Genomic DNA, 21,255 nt, shown 5'->3' with positions numbered 1-21,255 from the left:
ATTATTTTTTAAAGACAGGGTTTCACCATGTTGGTCAGGCTGGTCTTGAACTCCCGACCTCAGGTGATCCGCCTGCCTCGGCCTCCCAGAGTGCTTTTATTTTCTGAGACGAGTCTTTCTCTGTTTTGTTTTTTTTTTTCTTTTGAGACAGAGTCTTGCTCCGTCACCTACGCTGTAGTGCAGTGGCGCGATCCCAGCTCATTGCAACCTCTGCTTCCCAGGTTCAAGCAATTCTTATGCTTCAGCCTCCCAAGAAGCTGGGACTACAGTCATGTGCCACCACACCTGGCTACTTTTTATATTTTTAGTAGAGAGTGGGTTTTGCCACATTGGCCAGGCTGGTCTCGAACTTCTGACTGCAAGTAATCCACCTGCCTCCGCCTCCCAAAATGCTGGGATTATACGTGTGAGTCACCACACCTGGCTGGTAAGCTGTTTGTTAACGGGCCTCACAGGAATGTTGAATTAACAATCAGATGTTTATAAACTTTTGTTTCTAAACAAAAGTTTAGATTGAAAGATATTGTATTACTACTGTAGTTTAAGTTATAATTACTGAAGAAGTCACAGTGATAGCAACTAGCTTAATATTAGGCACTCAGGTTTTTAAAATTGAAGTGGGTTTCCACATATGAGTAGCCCTGGCATTTCTCTCTATAGTTTACATCCTTAAGTATAAGTTAAACATATCCAAATAAGCACTTATTTGCATCTCAGGACCTTTGTTCAGCAAATACTAACATGTTCTACAATTCTAATTACAGAAACAAGAAGAATTCGCAAAAACTTTACTGAAGAAGAAGTAAATTACCTTTTCAATGGAGTTAAGAAAATGGGAAATCACTGGAATTTAATTTTGTGGTCTTTCCCCTTTCAGCAAGGACGGAAGGCTGTGGACCTTGCTCACAAATACCACAAGCTGACCAAACGCCCCAAGTGTGCAGCTTCTTGATTGGAAGAAGACTGTCGGTTTTTAGTTTGGATTCTTAAAATACAGTGCCTTGAAATATACATTACATTTAAAGTTTTTTTCTAAACTCTCATGAGAAGGAATGTGGAAATGAGGATACAGTTTTCATTAAACAGTTTTTGTGATGCTGAAACTCATCAAATTATTACAATGATTTATAAAGCAAATATATTTTCAGTATACAGATTAGTAAGATAAAATTCCTTCATAAGATCAAACATTTGTTTAGGAATATGCTTTTATTTTTCCTTAAGCTTAAAGGACATAGAGAAAAGAATGATGAGCCTTTAAACGTTATTTGGCATTATATTGCAGTAAATCCTATGTGAGACATTTGGATTTTAGTATTTTTACACTGTGCAAATGTCCCTCCCCAGAATTCAGAAAGTATAGTTTCCCAAGCTATTTAAGGTTCCCACATACTAAATATTTGCCATTATGTTAATTAAAATATTTCCTTGGCTGTGGTGGTGGCTCACATTTGTGGGAGGCCAATGTGGGAGGATTACTTGAGGCAAGGAGTTTAAGACCAGCCTGGGCAACAGACCCCCATCTTTATAAAAAATTTAAAAATTAGCTGGATGTGGTGGCATGCCTCTGTGGTCCTACTTACTTGACAGTTCAAGGTTGTAGTTAGTTATGAGTGTTTCACTGTATTCTAGCCTGGACAAGAGAGTGAGACCCTGTCTCTTTAAAAAGTTTCCGTATTTACTGTAGTAAACAATATTCTTCTAAACGCTAATTGCGATGTTGATTTGAATACTCCCACATTGTATAGTCAGGTTCACTCCTTTTTGGTGTGTGTTTATTTGCTTTAGTTTTTTAGAAGTGGCTACACTTTCCATTCTCTCTATGTATCTTTATCCTTCATATTGATGAGCCCTAGTTACTTGGTGTTGCAGCAGAACAATGTCACATCCCCTTATGAATTTAGTCAGTGACCACTGGACACCTCTGTCTTTGCAAAATGTGTCCAGAAATGTCACCCTAAGAAATCAGCCTGACTGGCATAGCTTCTTTGTTAGCATCAGTGAGGTTTTATGGGTTCTACCCTAAGAGGCTTCGTGGCATTCTACATGACCAACTCTCAGATTATAGTTAATACAGTAATGACTTTTAGATTGTAAGTTTTATTACTTTCAAACAATTTCCTATACCATTCCTATGGATTTTTTTTCTCTTTTTTAGACAGTCTTGCTCTGTCATCCAGGCTGGAGTACAGTGGTACGATCTCGGCTCACTGCAGCCTCTGTCTCCTGGGTTCAAGCGATTCTTGTGCTTCAGCCTCCCAGGTAGCTGGGATTACAGATGCATGCCACCATTCTTGGCTAATTTTTTTTTTTTTTTGTACTTTTAGTAGAGACGCGGTTTCACTATGTTGGCCAGGCTGGTCTGGAACTCCTGACCTCAAGAGATCCACCAGCCTTGGCCTCCCAAAGTGCTGGGATTACAGGCGTGAGCCACCACACCTGGACTTCCTATGCATTTTTGTTAAACCCTTCCACAGGACTTCAGTAGTTCCTGCTAAATTTCATCTTGTTAGATTTAGTCTCTGCTCAGTTTGTCATCCAGTAGATAAGGCAACCCTTCTTGCTTCAGGTCATCCACAACTTCATGACTGCTACTCTATTCTTATCCAAGTCACTGATGGCACCCTGAATTGGCTAGCCTGGGCAGTAGGTTTGGGCAAACCCCTAGCATCCGTTTCTGCTGGTCCCTCCTCTTCATCAGCCACCTCTGGGCTAGTCTTTATTTATTTATTTTATTTATTTATTTATTTATTTATTTTTATTTTGTATTTTTAGTAGAGACAGGGTTTCACCATGTTGCCCAGGATGGTCTCGAGCTCTTGACCTCGTGATCCACCCGCCTCGACCTCCCAAAGTGCTGGGATTACAGGCGTGAGCCACCGCGCCCGGCCTATTTTATTTTTAAGACAGAGTCTTGCTCTGTCACCAGGCTGGAGTGCAGTGATGTGATCTCAGCTCACTATAACCTCTGCCTCCTGGGTTCAGGCAATTCTCCTGCCTCAGCCTCTCAAGTAGCTGGGACTACAGGTGTGCACCACCATGCCCAGCTAATATTTGTATTTTTAATAAAGACAGGTCTTCCCTATGTTGGCCAGGATGGTCTCAATCTCCTGACATTGTAATCCACCTGCCGTGGCCTCCCAGAGTGCTGAGATTACAGACGTGCGCCACCATGCCCAGCTGGGCTAGTCTTTAATAATCCTCAATGCTATCATTGAGCCTCCATTTCACTTTCTCATCTAAGATGTGAATTGTCAAAAGCCCTGTTGAAATCTGCATTTGCTATATCCGCAGCATCCGCCTACACGGTACTCCTGCAAAAAAGAAAGATACTGTGTAAATTTGGTACTCTCTTTTCCTTTAACCTCTAATCACAAAATTTCACTTAGTGCTGATTAAGCTTATTGGCCTGTAATTTTCAACTCCATCTTCTGTCCTGTGAAAATTCGGCACTGCTTGCTCTTTTAGGACTTTTGGCACTTTGCCTTATTTTCCCAGATATCCAAGGGAGGAACTCAATGGGTTTTCACTCTCTTCTTGTTTAAACTTTACCTCCAGTTTGGCAGATGATATGCCCATTTCTTGTATCCCGTAATTCATGCTGCCAGATTTTTGGCATCAGGATCACAATCCTACTCATCTGAAACCCACTTAGTTGGTGCTTTTTTGCCATATTCCGCTTTCTTGTGATATTTAGAAATGTCTTGTTAGCCTGTTTCCATAGAGAATGGTAAAAGCCCTCAAGTAGAGGCCACATCTAAAATAAAGCTTGATAATGGAATGTATTTTTTTCCTTCAGTTACTCTCCACTCTTTCCCTTTTCCATTCCTTTCCCTGTTTTCCTCCCCGCTCTGCACCTGCGCCCCCCCCCCAACTCAAGGAAATTAAAGGCTCTTCTGGTGTGAAATGCTGGCTCCCTGAAAATATCATTTTAAAAAGCATGTTAGTAAAGCACAGCCAAGTGTATTGTGCACTGTGGTCAAGAGCACTATCTCACAGCCTTTAGTCTTCAGAGGAGAAGGGGTAAAAGCAGGATATTTATGAGGTTTTGGGGGTCTTGCTTAAGGCTGGTCTTTCAATGCAAGGCTTGACTAGGGTTAGGCCAAATTCATACATGATATAGTGAATAAGAGTAGAAACACCGAATGCTATCTTCTAGCCTTGGGTCCTCGGGTGGGTTTCTTAAACTTTCTGAGCTTTAGGTTCCTCATCTGTGAAAGAGATAAGATTCAGTGAGATCATGTGTGACTCTGGCACACAGTGAGTTCTAGATAAATGGCGCTTTTGTGTGTGCATCAGTCTCATTCCAAAGCCTAGGCTTTCGGGTCAGTTATACCGGCCTCAGACGGCGCAGTGGAATCGGCGAGCGTGGCGGAGGCTACTCTGCGCTTCTCGGCCGGCAGAGGCCGCCAGCGCGCACTCGGTCCGGACGGTGCCCGCCCCTGCCACCGCCTCCCCGCGCATGGCTGCCCCGGCGGCTGCCTGACCGCCGCCCGCCACCTAGGCGGCCTCGCAACCGGTGGTAGTCCGTGGCCATCGCAGGCCTAGAGGACACGTTGGGCGGCGCAGTACCCGCAGCGAGGTCGGCGGGAGGTGCGTGGCTGGGGACGGCCAGCGGGGGACGGCCCGGCCGGGGTCCTCGCGGGTCCTCGGCGTGCCCGGGGGAGGGCCCTCTTTGTGGCTGCAGTTGGCAAGATGGCGCCGGTGGGGGTGGAAAAGAAGCTGCTGCTGGGCCCCAACGGGCCCGCGGTGGCAGCCGCCGGCGACCTGACCAGTGAGGAGGAGGAAGGCCAGAGCCTATGGTGAGGCCGAGGGAGGTCGGGCCGGGCAGGGGAGGGCGCGGCTTTTGGGCCGGACTGTCGGACACACTTGAGGGGCCGTTGCGGGCCGGGCCATCCCAGCCCGGCGCTGAACATTTTTGCCATTGTCGCCGCAGGTCCTCCATCCTGAGCGAAGTGTCCACCCGCGCCAGGTCTAAGCTGCCGTCCGGCAAGAACATCCTGGTCTTCGGTGAGCGCCGGCGGCGGGGCGTTGCCCTAGGGCGCTGGGGTGGGCGAGGCGGGCGCCCCCCCCCCCACAGGTCCCGGCCTTCCCCTTTCCAGCCGCCTGCCCGCAGCCTGGCGGGAAAGGCACCGTCGGACCTAGCACGGCAGCTGGAGAGTGGCCAATCTCTCTCTCCTGAGGGTGGGATGCTTCCCTCTCCTGAGGGTGGGATGCTACCCTCTTTGGAAAGCCCAATGGTGCTCTGGGGTTGTCGACACATTGTTTGAGTCACTTGGCCTTCGATGCCCCGTAGCCTCGACGGTCACCAAATTGAAGTATTGGAGAGGGGAGCGAGTAGATGAGGTTAGGCGGAGAAGGTGGGAGAACGAGGTGACCTGGGCTCGGAGCTGTGGGGAAACGGCCACAGAAGCCTTCTTTGAGCCTCATCAGTAGTGCACAGTCGGAGGTTTTAGGGAGTTTGCAAAGGACAGAGAGTCAGCACTGGAGGCTTTTCCTGCTCTCACTGCTAGGTTACCTGAGTCAGGTCCCCTGATCTCTCTGGCATCCTCTCCTCAAATGAGAGAGTTTGGGTACATTCACACAGCAAGTCCATTTGTTGCTTGGGACCTGTGGGCTGGACACTGGCACAGTATAGACGTCTCTTAAACACTACACAAGAATCTCAGCCGTGGAAGACAGATGTATTGGTGATTGCATTGTACCATGCGGATTATTGTGCAAGCATCACACTGCTTGGAGCTGTTGAAGGAGGGTGATTTAGGGGTTGAGTATTTTGCAGAAAAGTGTCCATATGCAGGGACACAGGTGACCAGAGGGTGTGGGGTTTGGAAACTGCTAGAAGCGCCTGTGGTTGGTGCCTGCTAAGGTAAGTTGGGGGCAGATTGTGGGAAGGCTGAAGAGTTAATGCTATTTCCCGAAGTTCTCTGATTTTCAGAGGCCTTTTATCTCACCTCCATCCCCCAGTTCTCATGAGAATCACTGCCTTGGCAGTTTTCCTAGTGTTACTGAAGAGAATGTGTGACCTTCCTCAGGAAATGACTGTGGTGGGTAATATCGGACCCTTAGAGATCTTCAAGAAGTGGGGGATCAGGACCACCAGATTTGAGTTTTAGAAAGAACACTGCCTGCAGAGGGACAAGTAGCTCAAAATGAGCAAGTACTGAAGTCAGTCTGACAGGTACGCACTATGGTCCGGATGCAGAGGGCCTGAATAAGGTAGAGGCATTGGAGATGGAGAGGAGGTCTTTGATCTGTGGACTGCCTTTCAATTCTCATGTTCTGTAATTCCACATTATTAAATGCCAGAAGTGCCTGGTAATGTCTGTTGGCGATGGTTCTCCTTGATGTTTAAGGATTGGGGGAGAGGGGGGTGTTGTTTGGGTGGAGGGAGATGAGGAAGTGCTTAATAATTAACTGAGATTGTGCTAAAGAGTTTTGCTTAGGTCTGTTATTATTTTCGTCAGTTTCTCAGCCTCCAGAATGCTTGTGAAGGAGATGTACTAAAATAAAAAATAAATAACTTCCATTCTTCACCATTGTGAAGCAGGATCAGACATTTTTTTAGTTCACAGTACCTGGACTTTTAGGTTAATTGTATCATATTTTGAAGATTTGTTGTTTTTCTTGTGAAAGTTTATCTTGTGAGAAACTAACCCTACCTTTTACTTTCACTTCTCCAAATGCATGTCTTATAAATTATAGATAGGGCCTGTGGACCTGCCTCATTACTTCCCTTGTGAAGTAAGGATAACTGCAGTAGAATGTCATTTTAGATCTTGGAATTTGCTGCCTTTACCACCCTCTCCTCCCCACCCTCCCAACCACTCTTCCACAAAGTCTGCTTTGTTTATGAAAGCAGGTGAGACCTCAACAGCAGGCTTTGCATGAAATTCTTAGTTGTTCCTTGTCATGTGAGTGTCATGCCTCCCCATCCTTCCCAGAATAAACAGTACACTTGTGTCTTGCAAACATCCTTTGTAGGTGAAGATGGTTCTGGTAAAACAACACTCATGACTAAACTACAAGGAGCTGAGCATGGCAAAAAAGGAAGAGGCCTAGAATATCTCTACCTCAGCGTGCATGATGAGGACCGAGATGGTGAGTGAAGCATTGATCCCATGGTAAGGGGGTGTATGCAGGACTCTGACTCTTTGGGTGTAGTTCCTGCAACATGACCAGACATCCTATTTTCTATTTGGTTCTCAGAAAGTTAATCGCAGAGAATAGGTGAAGTATACAGCTTTTGCAGGACTTAACCCACTTTTCTTTATAGAGTATGTTAGCAAAATTGGGGAATGGGACTGTTAGTTGCTGTTCTGGCTAGCCTGCACTTAAGAAGATATACTGAATGTAAATTTTCACTTATCCATAAAGGTAGTAAGAAAGATTTTTTAAAGCTTTGGAGTTTTATATGAGAGAAATGTTTGGTTGTTCTGGAGACCATTGTTACTCTTCCTCGTTCTAGTAGAGAATCCGAAGTTGGTGTGGTTTAGAGTGTAATAATTTAACATATGTTCACAGGAGAGTTTCCTGAGTCTCTTGTGACAGTTTAGAAATGGAAGTTTCTGCCAGACTTGGTGACTCCTGCCATAATCCCAGCTACTCAGGAAGCTGAGGTGGGAGGATCGCTTGAGGCCAGGAGTTGGAGGCTGCAGTGAGTTATGATCATACCAGTACACTCCAGCCTGGGCGACAGAGTGAGACCATCTCTGTTTTTTAAAAAAGAATGAAAGAAATGCTTATTTTCTATTTCTTCTGGTAGACGAATAGATGCTCAGAGGTGGTAATGTTTTTTAATTCCTCATCTTTAAAATGTGAGTAGTAATAATAGTTTCTGCTTGGGATGATTAAAAGGACATGAGAAACATTCTTAAAAGGATTACATATAATTTTAAAATTTTTTCTTATAAGTGTAATTTTGAGTTGGAGTAATGGTTTTGGGTTTCAACTGTTCAGTAATGCTTCCTTTATAATCTTGTGGTTTTATGTTAGATTTTTTTATTTTTTTTTTGAGACAGGGTTTTACTCTGTCACCCAGGCTGGAGTGCAGTTGCTCAGTCTCAGCTCATTGCAACCTTTGCCTCTTGGCCTCAGGTCATCCTTCCACCTCAGCCTCCCAAGTAGCTGGGGCTATAGGTGTACGCCACCACACCCGGCTAATTTTTGTACAGGTGGGATTTCACTTTGTTGCCCGTGCTGGTCTCAAACTCCTGAGCTCAAGCAGTCTGTTCGCCTCAGCCTCTCAAAGTGCTGGGATTACAGGCGTGAACCACTACACCCAACCTATGTTAGATCTTTTCAGTGACTCACAAATAATTATTGGTACCTAGGTTCTTTTTTTTTGTTGTCGTTGAAAAGTTACCTGTATAACCTAAAGATGACGTGTATTCATTAAATTACTTTCTTTAGCCTGGGCGTGGTGGCTCACATCTGTAATCCCAGCACATTGAGAGGCCAAGGTGGGTGGGTCACTTGAAATCAGGAGTTCAAGACCAGCCTGGTCAACTCGGTGAAACCCTGTCTTTACTAAAAACACAAGCCCAGTGTGGTGGTGCATGCCTGTAGTCCCAGCTACTAGGGAGGCTGAGGTGTGAAAATAGTTTGAACTCAGTAGGTAGAGGTTGCAGTTAGCTGAGATTGTGCCACTGTACTTCACTGGGTGACAAAGCAAGACTCCGTCTCAATCAAAAAATTTCTTTATATTGCCTTTACTCATTTAAGCAGTAAAGATTATGATGTAAGGTCAATTATATAACGAGGGCTGATCCTACCATCTCTAGTCCCCAATTTTTTTATTGCTAAAATGACAAAGTTGAACCAGGGTTCTTTCCAGCACCATAATTCTACCATTTCCAAGAGCTGTTTAGTAGAGAGCATTGGTGACGAGGTGCGGCAACTCACGCCTGTAATCCCAGCACTTTGGGAGTCCGAGGTGGGCGGATCACCTGAGCTTAGGAGTTCCAGACCAGCCTGGCTAACATGGTGAAACCCTGTTTCTACTAAAAATACAATAAAATAGCTTGAAGTTCAAGATCAGACTAACCAACATGGGAAACCCTGTCTCTACTAAAAATACTAAATTAGCTGGGTGTGGTGGCACATGCCTGTAATCCCAGCTACTCTGGAGGCTGAGGCAGGAGAATCGCTTGAACCCAGGAGGCGGAGGTTGTGGTGAGGCTAGATCACACCAGTGCACTCCAGCCTGGGAAACGAGAAAAACGCCATCTCGAAATAACTAACTAACTAAATAAGCAAGCTAGCTAGGCATGATGGCGTATGCCTGTAATCCCAGCTACTCAGGAGGCTGAGGCAGGAGAATTGCTTGAACCCGGCAGGCAGAGGTTGCAGTGAGTCTAGATCGTGCCACTGCACTCCAACCTGGGCAGCAGAGTGAGATTCTGTCTCAAAAAAAATAAAAATTAAAAAAAAAAGTAGAGGACATGGGTAAGAGTCTTTTGTGTAAGGACAACAGAGGCATTTGGGTACCCATCTAGGCCCACTGGAGTCTATGCATACAGGGCTGCTGAGCCTGGCCAGAGGATCTCACATGTCTTGAGTCTTTTGCTTCCAGTTTTTTTTTTTTTTTTTTGACCAGCATGGCTACTGTGGAAAGAACTGTGGCTTTGGAGCCAGACATAACTGGTTCAGAATGCCATGCCTGTAGTCAGTAGTTTTGTGGCTTTGGGTAACTGACTTAACTACTCTGCACTTGAGTTTCCTCATTTGTAGCATGGGGTAATGGTGCCTATACAAGATGAGACAGGGTGTGTCAGGTGTAACAGTGCTTGAGAGGCGGTGATAGCTCTAGTACCCTTTTGTTTCTTTTGGAAGTCTAAAACATGATGTAGATAATCTGTGAATCTGTATAGCCTCTTCTGTTTCAAGATAGCATATTTCATGCCAAAGCATCATATTGACCACATTTATTTGCTTTTAAGTATATTTTAACTGCTATACAGATTTTTTTAAGGTTATCTTAAAAAACTTTTTGGTCTCTGCATTTATTGGATTTTTTTTAGGCCACCTACTTGCAAGTTCCTGTTTGATGGAAGAATTGCCTTATCTGTTGTTAATTACACATTTTCCAGCCCTAGTCTTTTTTACTGTGTGGTGTGAGTGAGTTATAAATACACATTTTGCAGGCAGTTACCCAGGTAGAGAAAATAGTCTCTGGCTTGTACCTTGTTTGTGGTGGGATGTGACATGTCAAAGGACCTCTGCCTCCCAGTTTGGGGGCATTTGTTTAATGCTACACGTGGTGTGATCTCCAGGCACGTGGATGAGTTATGTGTAGTGGGCAGTGGGGAGAGAGGCTGAAAAAAGGAACCATGCCTGAGGATGGGCAGGCATTAAAACCCACAGACTTTGGGTACAGAGCAATATTTTTGAAGACATTCACAGAACCCAAACCAAAGCCACTAAAATAGAGTTTGAAAGTATAGCTAGATTTAGATACTTTATACTGTTGACACTAAGTCATGAATATAAATTTTTATAGCATATTAATTAAATGCTTATACAAAAAAGACAGTTAATAGAAGATAGATTTCTTTTTAAGTATGTTTTTCTAAAAGAGAAAGATTGAGTTTTTTTGTTTGTTTTATTTTTTGCTTTTTTTGCAACAGGGTCTGGCTCTGTCATCCGGGCTGGAGAGCAGTGGCATGGTCTCGGCTCACTGCAACCTCCGTCTCCTTAGCTCAAGCAATCCGCCATCCTCAGCCTCCCGAGTAGCTGGGACTACAGGTGCAGGCCACCATGCCTGGCTAATTTTTGTATTTTTTGTAGAGATGGGGTTTCGCCTTGTTGCCCAGGCTGGTCCCAAACTCACCTGAGCTCAAGGGATCCGCCCGCCTCGGCCTTCCAAAGTGTTGGGATGACAGGCGTGAGCTACCATGCCTGGCTGGTTTAAAAGTGTGTGTTGGAATTGGTTGAAAAACAAGCTAATAGGCCAGGTGTGGTGGCTCACACCTGTCATCCCAGCACTTTGGGAGGCCGAAGCAGGTGGATCTCTTGAGCCCAGGAGTTTGGAACCAGCCTAGGCAACATGGCGAAACCCCACTTCTACTAAAAATAGAAAAATCAGCCAGTCATGGTGGCACACACCTGTAATCCCAGCCACTCAAGAGGCTGAGGCATGAGGATCGCCTGAACCTGGGAGGTGTAGACTGCAGTGAGCTGAGGTCACACCACTGCACTCCAGTCTAGGCAACAGAGCGAGACTCTGTCCAAAAAGAAAAAGTATTAATAGTTAACTAAAATATTTTTGATAGTAGTTCTCAAGGTACTATTATAAAGATAATTCTGCTGGGCGCAGTGGCTCATACCGGTAATCCCAGCACTTTGGGAGGCCGAGGCAGGTGGATCACCTCAGGTCAGGAGTTCGAGACTAGCCTGGCCAACATGGTGAAACACCATCTCTACTAAAAATACAAAAATTAGCTGGGCGTAGTAGCACACACCTGTAATCCCGGCTACTCAGAAGCTGAGGCAGGAGAATGTCCTGAACCTGGGAGTTGGCAGTTGCAATGAATCTAGCTCATGCCACTGCACTCAAATCTGGGTGACAGAGGGAGACTCCATCTCAAAAAATAAAAATAAGTAAATTATAGTTCTCAAAGATAACTGAAAATTTCTAAAAATATATTATAAATTTGGCCAGGTGTTGTGGCTCACGCCTATGATCCTAGCACTTTGGGAGGCTGAGGCAAGCAGATCACTTGAGGTCAGCAGTTTGAGACTACCCTGGCTAATGTGGTAAAACCCTGTCTCTACTAAAAATAGAAAAATTAGCCAGGCGTGGTGGCATGTGCCTGTAGTCCTAGCTACGTGGGAGGCTGAGGCAGGAGAATCACCTGAACCTGGGCGGCAGCGGTTGTGGTGACCCGAGATCATGCCACTGCACTCCAGCCTGGGCAACAACGTGAGACTCTGTCTCAAATAAATAAACAGATTTGGAGAATTGTCGTCTGCAGTTAGATCATCCTGGTATGAGTGTGGAACCATGTCTCGTTAAAGCTTAGCACTTGCACATTTGTGTGAATGTATTTTAACGTTTTAAATACAAAACAAAAGGTAGATAGAAAGTAGAGACTGGTATCATGAGCCACAGTGGCTTTTAACAATTACCGGTTGTGGCTGGACGCACTGGCTCAGGCCTGTAATCCCAACACTTTATAAAGGAGGCCAAGGCGGGAGGATTGCTTGAGCCTAGGTGTTGGAGATCAGCTTGGGCAACGTCGGGAAACCCTGTCTCTACAAAAAATTTAAAAACTAGCTGGGCATGGTGGCTTGTACCTATAGTCCCAGCTACTCGGGAGGCTGAAGTGGGCGGATCACTAGCCAGGGAGATTGAAGCTACAGCTGAACTGAGATCGTGCCACTGCACTCCAGCCTGGGTGTTTCAGACCCTGTCTCAAAAATAAATAAATAATTACCAGCTCTTGGTCAATTTTATTTCAACTGTAGTTTTACTTTTTGCTCCCTTTACTCGCCACTAGATTATTTTGAAGCAGGTTTCAGACGTTACATCATTTCATGTATGTATACTGCCATAAGGATGTCTAAGATAAGGATTTTTTATGACTTTAGATAACCTGACAAAAAAATAAAAAGATAAGGATTTAAAAAAAATAACCATATTATCATAACAAATTATTAATTCCCTATTATAATTAGGCAAATAATTCATATCTCAATTTATGTAAGTAATGATTTTATCTTCACGTTTAAATACAAAGGTTCTGTCTCTTGGGTATCCTTCATAAAATGTGAATGCATTGTTTAGTGTGACCAACACAAGAAGGGCTTGTTTAAACATAGGCTCTTCAGCACAGCTCACTGCCTCACTAATTTCCGTTATCTTAGGATGATGGATTATTTAGATTGTGGCACAGTTGACCAGTGAACATTAGAATCTTTTGTTTCTTACTAAAAGCTAAGATACACTCAGTATTCATAGACATTTTGGAAACCTTTTTAGGTGTGAACACTTCTATATTACGGTAGGCTTTTTTTTTTTTTTTTGAGACGGACTCTCATCTGTTACCCAGGCTGCAGTGCATTGGCACAATCTCAGCTTATCACAACCTCTACTTCCTGGGTTCAAGCGATTCTCCTGCCTCAGCCTCCCAAGTAGCCAGGATTGATTATAGGCAAGCACCACAACACCTGGCTAATTTTTGTTTTATTTTTAGTAGAGATGGAGTTTCGCCATGTTGGCCAGGCTCGTCTCAAACTCCTGACCTCAAATGATCCACCCACCTCACCCTCAAAAAGTGTTGGGATTACAGGAGTGAGCCACTATGCCTGGACCCTGTATTACTGTAATTTTAAAGGCACTAGGACCAAGGACTGCTGTCTACAGAGCACTTGGGCCCTTTTTGGTTTGGATTTCTAAATTTTGCATTCTATTTAGAATTCATAGCTGTCACCTTCAAGGTCTTCCTGATGTGTCTGTTTCTATAGCTGTGCTGATGGTCATTGTCAGATGGTAACTAGCTTTACTTCTTTTCTCAGATCACACACGCTGCAATGTGTGGATTCTGGATGGAGACTTGTACCACAAAGGCCTGCTGAAATTTGCAGTTTCTGCTGAATCCTTGCCAGAGACCCTCGTCATTTTTGTTGCAGACATGTCTAGACCTTGGACTGTGATGGAATCTCTGCAGAAATGGGCTAGTGTTTTACGTGAGCACATTGATAAAATGAGAATTCCACCAGAAAAAATGAGGGAGCTGGAACGGAAGTGTGAGTAAAATAGAATTTTCTGAATTGGGAAATTCACTGTTTTTTTTTTAGATGGTTCTAACCACCTTCCTTTTCACAATCGAGAGACTTTCCTTGATTTGTGGTTTTGTTTTGTTTTGTTTGCACCATTTATTTCAGAGTGGTTCTTGTAAACTCAGTAGTCAAAAGTATTCAAAGCAGTCTTTCTTTTTTTCTTTTTTTGAGATGGAGTCTTGCTCTGTCACCAGGCTGGAGTGTAGTGACGCGATCTCTGCTCACTTGCAACCTCCACCTCCCGGATTCAAGTGATTCTCCTGCCTCAGCCTCCTGAGTAGGTGGGATTACAGGCCTGCGCCACCATCCCTAGCTAATTTTTGTATTTTTAGTAGAGACGGTGTTTCACCCTGTTGGCCTGGATGTTCTCAATCCCTTGACCTTGTGATCCACCCATGTCGGTCTCCCCAGGTGTTGGGATTACAGGCGTGAGCCACCACAGGTGGCCTCAAAGCAGTGTTTAACTCAGGTGTCACAAGTTGAAGAAAACAAATCAATATTTATGTTCATTGGTTTTCATTTCAAATAAGAGTTCTTCCCTGACTCCTCAAAATGTGTTAAGTTCTGTGGATCTCTGTGCTTTTCTGTTACTCTCTGTCTGCTGAGTTAACATCAGAGGATGTGAGGGTTTGCTGTGGTCTCTGCAGCTTGAGTTTGCTGCCCTGGAATTCCATTAAAGTCCTGTGGACCCTCATGTTGGCAGGCTTAGAGGAAGTCCTAAAAAAGACAAAGCGTTCAGCTCCTACCTTAGTTCATTTTGGAATCCAGCAAAATATGATTTTAGTTAGAAATAGGAAGGTCTTTTTTTTTAATTAAAATGAAAAGTTATTTTAAAACTAAGGACATCCAAGTCCTTTTGAGAATAAAGAACTTTTAAATTAAAGGAAGTTTGTTTGGGTTTTTTTTTTTTTCCTTAATGTGGTTCAGAAGCTTGTTTTTCCTTTCCCTAGCTTCTGTGCAGTTACATCAGCTTCTGTCCACTTGCCAGGGAAATGGGAGGGGCAGGGGCTGGAGCTATGGCAGCAGCAGCAGCAGCCGCCGTCCTGGCCGGGGCAGGCTTCACCCAACCTGGCTTATTTCCACAGGATGACATCACCCCCTCTAGTGAATTAATGAGGGCTTCTGGGGCATGGCCCACAGGATCTTCACACTTACTGGCAAAATGGTTCTGAAATTTTGATGTGCTTTTTAAACCAGATTTCTCTCAGTGTGTTTTCCTGTCCCATACTTCATTTTGCTTCTATGCCAGGTTGGCTAAAACAATAAGTTTAACATTGTATTCTTCAGTTTGTTGTGCGTGTTTATATTTCTCTAGTCACTCGCCTATGTACTGCTGTGATTGTTATGCAGCTCAGCTTGTCTGTCTTTAACCACTGACCTTTCTAGATAATGACTCTTTTTCCCTGAAATAGAGCCCCTAAAGATAACTACTCTGAATAGTTCCGTGTCTGAAGACGTGTTTTCATCCACTGCACAGACAGCTTTGTACCCAGATGAGTGGGCTAATGCACTGGCAACTTCAGTTCTCTGAAGCTGTTTTCTTACGAGTGATAACCTTGTAGAGATTTGTTAAGACAGAAAAGAGAGAGAATTGAGCCAAGGGTATTGTTTTTTCCCAAATAGGGAAAGTGTCTGCCCTATACTGTACCAGGTAGCAGGTACTGTTCTAGGTGCTGGAGACACGGCAAACAAAATGCCTGCTCCTGGGGAGTTTAAATTTCCCTGAGATACTAATTTATTTTGTGATTTAGTGGCTGTTATTTAGGATTAGATTCAGCTGCATGTGACATAAAACCTGAGGTAATGATGGCTTAAAGAAGACTGAGGTTTATTTCTCTCCTGTAAATGAAATCTAGAGGTGTAGGTAGTTCAGGACTGAAAAGTAACCCTGGGAAGACAGCTTGTGGACCCTGCTCCTTTGTGTTTCCTGCTTTGTCATTTCTAGGGTGTGGTTCTCTTCCTCCTGACAACTAGAGCTTTAGCCTTCACATCCGTGTTCTGATCAGCAGAATGGAGGAAGAGGAACGCAGGGCTGAAGGGCCTGCTGCCTTTTAAGGAGGCTGGGAAATGTAATCTTTACTCTTGAGTTGCCATATATTCTAAATATCAAAGTTCAGTTTGGTTATTAGGAAGAAAAGGAGAGTTGCTGGAACCATGTCTGTCTCATGACTGGTTGGCTTTCCAAGGCCATCTCTGCTGTCACCACCCCTTCTCAGATGTTTGGAATGATAGCCACACCTTTGTGTTGTATGTTAGAGGAGGCTTTGTTAGTACTGGGTTTAGGTTACATTTTAGTAAAGAGTTGGGTATCCTCTTGCCCAGAGGACTCTTGCTTTCCAGATTAATTGGACTCTAGATATTATATGGAATGAGCGAAGTGCTATTATCCAACTTAGTTTCCAGTCCAACACCAGTCTCCAGTCTGCTGATTTTGGAAAGCTGCTCCATGACTGGCCACTCTCTTTTAAGGTTAGGTTTCCCAGTGTTTTTGTGTCTGTGGCAGCTGTTTGGCTGGAGGAATCATCTGAGTGAGAGGGAAAGCATCCCCTGTAGCCACCAGAAGGCGGTGCTTTTTTGTACTTTAGTCTTCTCTTTCTTGTTTTATATCTGGGGCTTTTCTTATGCTTATGTAGGACTATAGGATCTTCTCAGGACTATGGAACCAATAAATGAGGTAGGAGGGAAAAGTTGAGAGACAAGCAGCAGCAGCAGTGAAGGTACTCTGTGATCTCCTTCTCATACCCACTCCCATCTGATTCCAAAGGGAAGCCCAGGTAGGCTAATGTCCCCTGCTGTGAAATACTCACCATCTCACCATCTGGAGAAAATTGTTAACACCTCGGTATGTGTATACCCAAGAAAAAAATGCCCGTTTTACTATCCAAATTACATGGTCCTTTCTGTTTTTAATACTCCCTTTTCATTTACCTTTATGTGTGTAAATTTGCTCTGCCTTCCAAATTGCTTTCTAAAATGCTAAGTTGGCCGGGCGCAGTGGCTCAATGCTTGTCATCCCAGCACTTTGGGAAGCTTAAGTGGGCCGATTGGTTGAGCCCAAGAGTTTGAGACCAGCCTGGGCAACATGGAGAAACCTCGTCTCTACAAAAAATTAGCCAGGCATGGTGGCCCATGCCTTTAGTTCCAGCTACTTGGAGGCAGATGAATTGATTGAGCCCAGGAGGTCGACACTGCAGTGAGCCATAATTGTGCTATTGTCCTGCAGCCTGGGCAACAGAGCCAAGACCCTGTCTCAAAAATAAAATAAAATAAAATGCTAAGTTATTTAAAAACGTGAATTTCCTGCTGTTACTGGGCAGCCATAATTAAGTCATTCCTTTAGAGTGTGAATAATCTAACCTGGGACTCTGAACTATTTTCACTTCATGGCATAGGTGAAATACAGCAGAAAAGTTTGCAGTGCACAGGATAATGGGGTGGAGGTTCGTGGAGCTGGCTGTTGGAGCTGCCTTCCCCCACCTTCCTATCATAGCTTAGCTTATCTGTGCTGCTCACTGTCAGGGAAGCCGTAGTTAAGGCCTCATGAGATCTTGGGGCATTAGATCTTACCCAGTTAAGCCATTGTATATATTACAGATTTGAAGATTTGTTAAAGTGCTTTTAAAGAGGAAATATGAGAATATTTGATTTATTTAAAGACCCTACAACAACCATGTTGAGTTCTTGTCTGTTTTTGTCCAAAATGGAGTAAAGGTCACTTTGAGAAGATTATTTATATTGACAGTGAAGTGTTTTTTTTGTTGTTGTTTGTTTTTTGGTTTTTGGTTTTTGTTAAGCTCATTCATATAACTTCACTGTCAGGCTGGGCGCGGTGTCTCACTATGTCACCTAGGAGTGCAGTGGTATGATTTTGGCTTACTGCAACTCCTACCTCCCGGGTTCAAGTGATTCTACTACCTCAGACTCTCAAGTAGCTGGGATTACAGGTGCCTGCCACCACGCCCAGCTAACGTTTGTATTTTTAGTAGAGACAAGGTTTCACCATGTTGGCCAGGCTGGTCTCGAACTCCTGACCTCAGGTGATCTGCTTGCCTTGGCCTCCCAAAGTGCTGCGATTACAGGCATGAGCCACCATGCCCAGCCTGATAGTGAAGTTATATGAATGAGCTTAATTAAAGAGACATTGTAGAGATGAAATATCACATTCATACTTTAGGGCTTAATCAGTTAGTTTTCAGTTTGCTCACTATTATGTGAAAGACAAAGAGCTCTCAGATAATTTCAGAAATTCACATATAATCTCGTCTTTGTAAATAACAACTTGTGGTTTTAAAATGTTTGAAACCTGTTCTGTGGGTGAAGAGGAGTAGGTAGGAACCTTCTCTAGGTCCTCTTTAGTCCTATTACTTGGCATTTATTTAGCAGTCATGTTGGTGAGAGTAAAAGGCCTTTGATCCTTCAGTTTTACTGGACTTAGAAGGGTAGAGCTGCCTTTTTTTTTCTCTGGCTCAAGGTAGCTTTAACCATCACATCTTTTGTTCTTTGGCCCAACAAAAGAGCCTTGAAATGCACACATAAAGGTGCAGATTCTGTGGGCTTTGTGGTCACTTGGCTTAACTGAGGCGCTGACCACTGTCACCTTAATGGCCTTCCTTAGCTGGATTAGTGAATGTTGTATGCCAAGAAGTGGATGTTGTACTACTGACCCTTTCTTGTGTTAGGCAGGAATAGGCTATGAACTCTGCACAAGTGACTCAGGATCCCCTAAAGATGAGACTGAGTCCACAAGAGTGAGGATAACAAGGAAATGCATCTGGTGCTGGGCAGGAGTAGCCTGGTTACCTAGTGCTGACAAACCTCAACTGCGTGGAAACGGCATGTTCTTGTGAAATTCAAATTGTTTCATTAAGCTTTATTTTATTTTAATTAAATTTTTTTTTTTGAGACAGAGTCTTGCTCTGTTGCCAGGTGCCAGGCTGGAGTGCAGTGGTGGGATCTTGGCTCACTGCAACCTCCACCTCCCAGGTTCAAGCAATTCTCTTGCTTCAGCCTCCTGAGTAGCTGGGACTACAGGCATGCGCCACCATGCCCAGCTAATTTTTTTTGTATTTTTAGTAGAGATGGGGTTTCACCATGTTGGCCAGGATGGTTTTGATCTCTTGACCTCGTGATCCACCTGCGTCGGCCTCCCAAAGTGCTGGGATTACAGGCGTAAGCCACCGTGCCCAGCCTGTTTATTTATTTTTTTGAGATAGAGTCTCACTCGGTTGCCCAGGCTAGAGTATGGTGGCACAATCTCAGCTCACTGCAACTTCTGCCTCCCAGGTTAAGGTGATTCTCATTCCTCAGCACGAGTAGCCCCAGGTAGCTGGGACTGCAGGTGCACCACCATGCCCAGCTAATTTTTGTGTTTTTAGTACGGATGGGGTTTTGTCATGTTGGTCAGGCCAGTCTCGAGCTCCTGACCTCAGGTGATCAACCTGCCTCAGCCTCCCAAAGTGCTGGGATTACAGGCATGAACCCCTGCACCCAGCTAATTAAGCATTTCTATTGAAGACTGTGATGAGTATTGTAAGTTATAGCTATTTCTAATGCTGAAGTAACACAGTTCAACTCTTCTGGTATTTTGAAAATGTAAGATATATAAGAAAAGTGGCTTTCTTCATGGTAAGAACTAAAAAACCTTAGAATTTCTAAAAAAAAACCTGTTTAAGGGCCAAGCATGTGACTCAAGCTTATAATCTCAGCACTTTGGGAAGCCGAGGTAGCAGGATCTCTGGAGCCCAAGAGTTTGAGACTAACCTGGGCAACATGGGAAAATCCCACCTCTATCAAAAATTTTAAAAATAGCTGGGCATGGTGGGACATGCCTTTAGTCCCAGCTACTTGGGATGCTGAGGTGGGAAGATAATTTAAGCTCACAAGATTGTGATATCACATCACTGCACTTCAGCCTGGGCAACAGTGCAAGACTCTGTCTCAACAAAGAAAAAAAAAAAAAAGAAAAAAACCTGTTCATGCATTTGGTGCAATTAAACATATCCAGGGGAATGTCTTTGCTGCCCTGATGTTACAAAGCGCACACTGAATATGTCAGAATTGGCATTTTGTGTCACCATGCCCAAATCCTTGATTTTGCAGTTGGATGTGTCTGAGAAGTTTGTCACACAAAACTACATGTGTTTTTTGTTCGTTACTGCTCTTTTCAGTGTTCTGAAGCTGATGTGTATTTTTATTTATGTGCATGTAATTTCTTTTTCCTTTTTCCCTAGTTGTGAAAGAGTTTCAAGACTATGTGGAACCTGAAGAAGGTTGTCAAGGTTCCCCACAGAGAAGAGGCCCTCTGACCTCAGGCTCTGATGAAGAAAATGTTGCCCTGCCTCTGGGTGACAATGTGCTTACTCATAACCTAGGGATCCCAGTGTTGGTCGTGTGCACAAAGGTGCGTGCTGGGGGGTTATTGGCTTGGCTGGGTTGGCTAGTGAACAGTCACCATCTGAAAGTTAGTTTGAGAAGCTGATGACATTTTTTTCCCAAGGGAGAGTTGGGCTTATTTGGGATTCATTAAGGTATGTTGAATATGTCAAGACAGGAAAAATGGTCAAGTAGATTGGAAATTTAAATGCAGGAAACATGACTAGTTGGTTTGCTCATGGCCTAGGGTTAATCTGTCTGAAGCACTGTTGACTTTCAAACTCAGTACTCACAGCAGTTTTTTTTAAGGCTATTTAAATCTGTTGATCTGGTCCAAACTGATGGTGGAAAAATAGAATGAAGAGGTGGGAACAGAAATTAAGTTCTGTCATGCCAGATGTGGCTCACACATGTAATCTCAACACTTACGGAGGCTGAGGCAGGTTGATCATTTGAGGTTGAGACCAGCGTGGCCGACATGGTAAAACCCCATCTCTACTAAAAACACAAAAATTAGCCAGGTGTCGTGGTAGGCGCCTGTCATCCCAGCTGCTCGGGAGACTGAGGCAGGAGAGTTGCTTGAGCCCGTGAGGCTGAAGTTGCAGTGAGCTTGCATACTCCAGCCTGGGCAGCAGGGTGAGACTATGTCTCAAACGAAAACAAAAAAAGCAGTTCAGTCATAGAGAAATAAAGTCGTATCTCTTAATGTAAGGAAAAAACGATAGGTTTTATAACATTTTTTAGTTTTTTTTTTTTTTTTTTTTTTTTTTTTTGAGACCGAGGTTTGCTCTTATTGCTCAGGCTGGAGTATAACAGCGCGATCTTGGCTCATTGCAACCTCACCTTCCGGGTTCAAGTGACTGTCCTGCCTCAGCCTCCCGAGTAGCTGGGATTACAGGCATGCACCACCATACCCAGCTAATTTTGTATTTTTAATGGAGATGAGATTTCTCCATGTTGATCAGTCTGGTCTTGAACTCCTGATCTCAGGTGAGCCACCTGCCTTGGCATCCCAAAGTACTGGGATTACAGGCGTGAGCCACCGTGTCAGGCCACGTTTTGGGTTTTAAAAGTACTTTATTTCCAGTCAGAGCCATCATG

General features: G+C 44.1%; 2 protein-coding genes across 2 annotated transcripts in view; both read left to right on the top strand.

Annotated features, from left to right (window-relative positions):
• Positions 1-1,306, top strand: part of TERB1 (telomere repeat binding bouquet formation protein 1) — a 54,471-nt gene extending 53,165 nt beyond the window's left edge. Inside the window, exon 17 of the mRNA XM_032284133.1 lies at positions 765-1,306. Coding sequence (XP_032140024.1) covers positions 765-952 — 188 coding nt within the window. The 3' untranslated portion in view covers positions 953-1,306. The remainder of the gene's footprint in view (positions 1-764) is intronic.
• A 3,152-nt stretch (positions 1,307-4,458) lies between these two features.
• The window catches only part of DYNC1LI2 (dynein cytoplasmic 1 light intermediate chain 2), a 30,869-nt gene continuing 14,072 nt past the window's right edge, over positions 4,459-21,255 (top strand). Inside the window, exons 1-5 of the mRNA XM_032284126.1 lie at positions 4,459-4,802; positions 4,937-5,010; positions 6,985-7,101; positions 13,519-13,749; positions 20,013-20,182. Coding sequence (XP_032140017.1) covers positions 4,696-4,802; positions 4,937-5,010; positions 6,985-7,101; positions 13,519-13,749; positions 20,013-20,182 — 699 coding nt within the window. The 5' untranslated portion in view covers positions 4,459-4,695. The remainder of the gene's footprint in view (positions 4,803-4,936; positions 5,011-6,984; positions 7,102-13,518; positions 13,750-20,012; positions 20,183-21,255) is intronic.

This window comes from Sapajus apella, unplaced genomic scaffold (assembly GCF_009761245.1).
Source record: "Sapajus apella isolate SASKATOON/1434 unplaced genomic scaffold, GSC_monkey_1.0 scaffold15, whole genome shotgun sequence".
Classification (NCBI taxonomy): Eukaryota; Metazoa; Chordata; class Mammalia; order Primates; family Cebidae; genus Sapajus; species Sapajus apella.
This window is presented reverse-complemented; position numbering and strand designations above follow the sequence as displayed.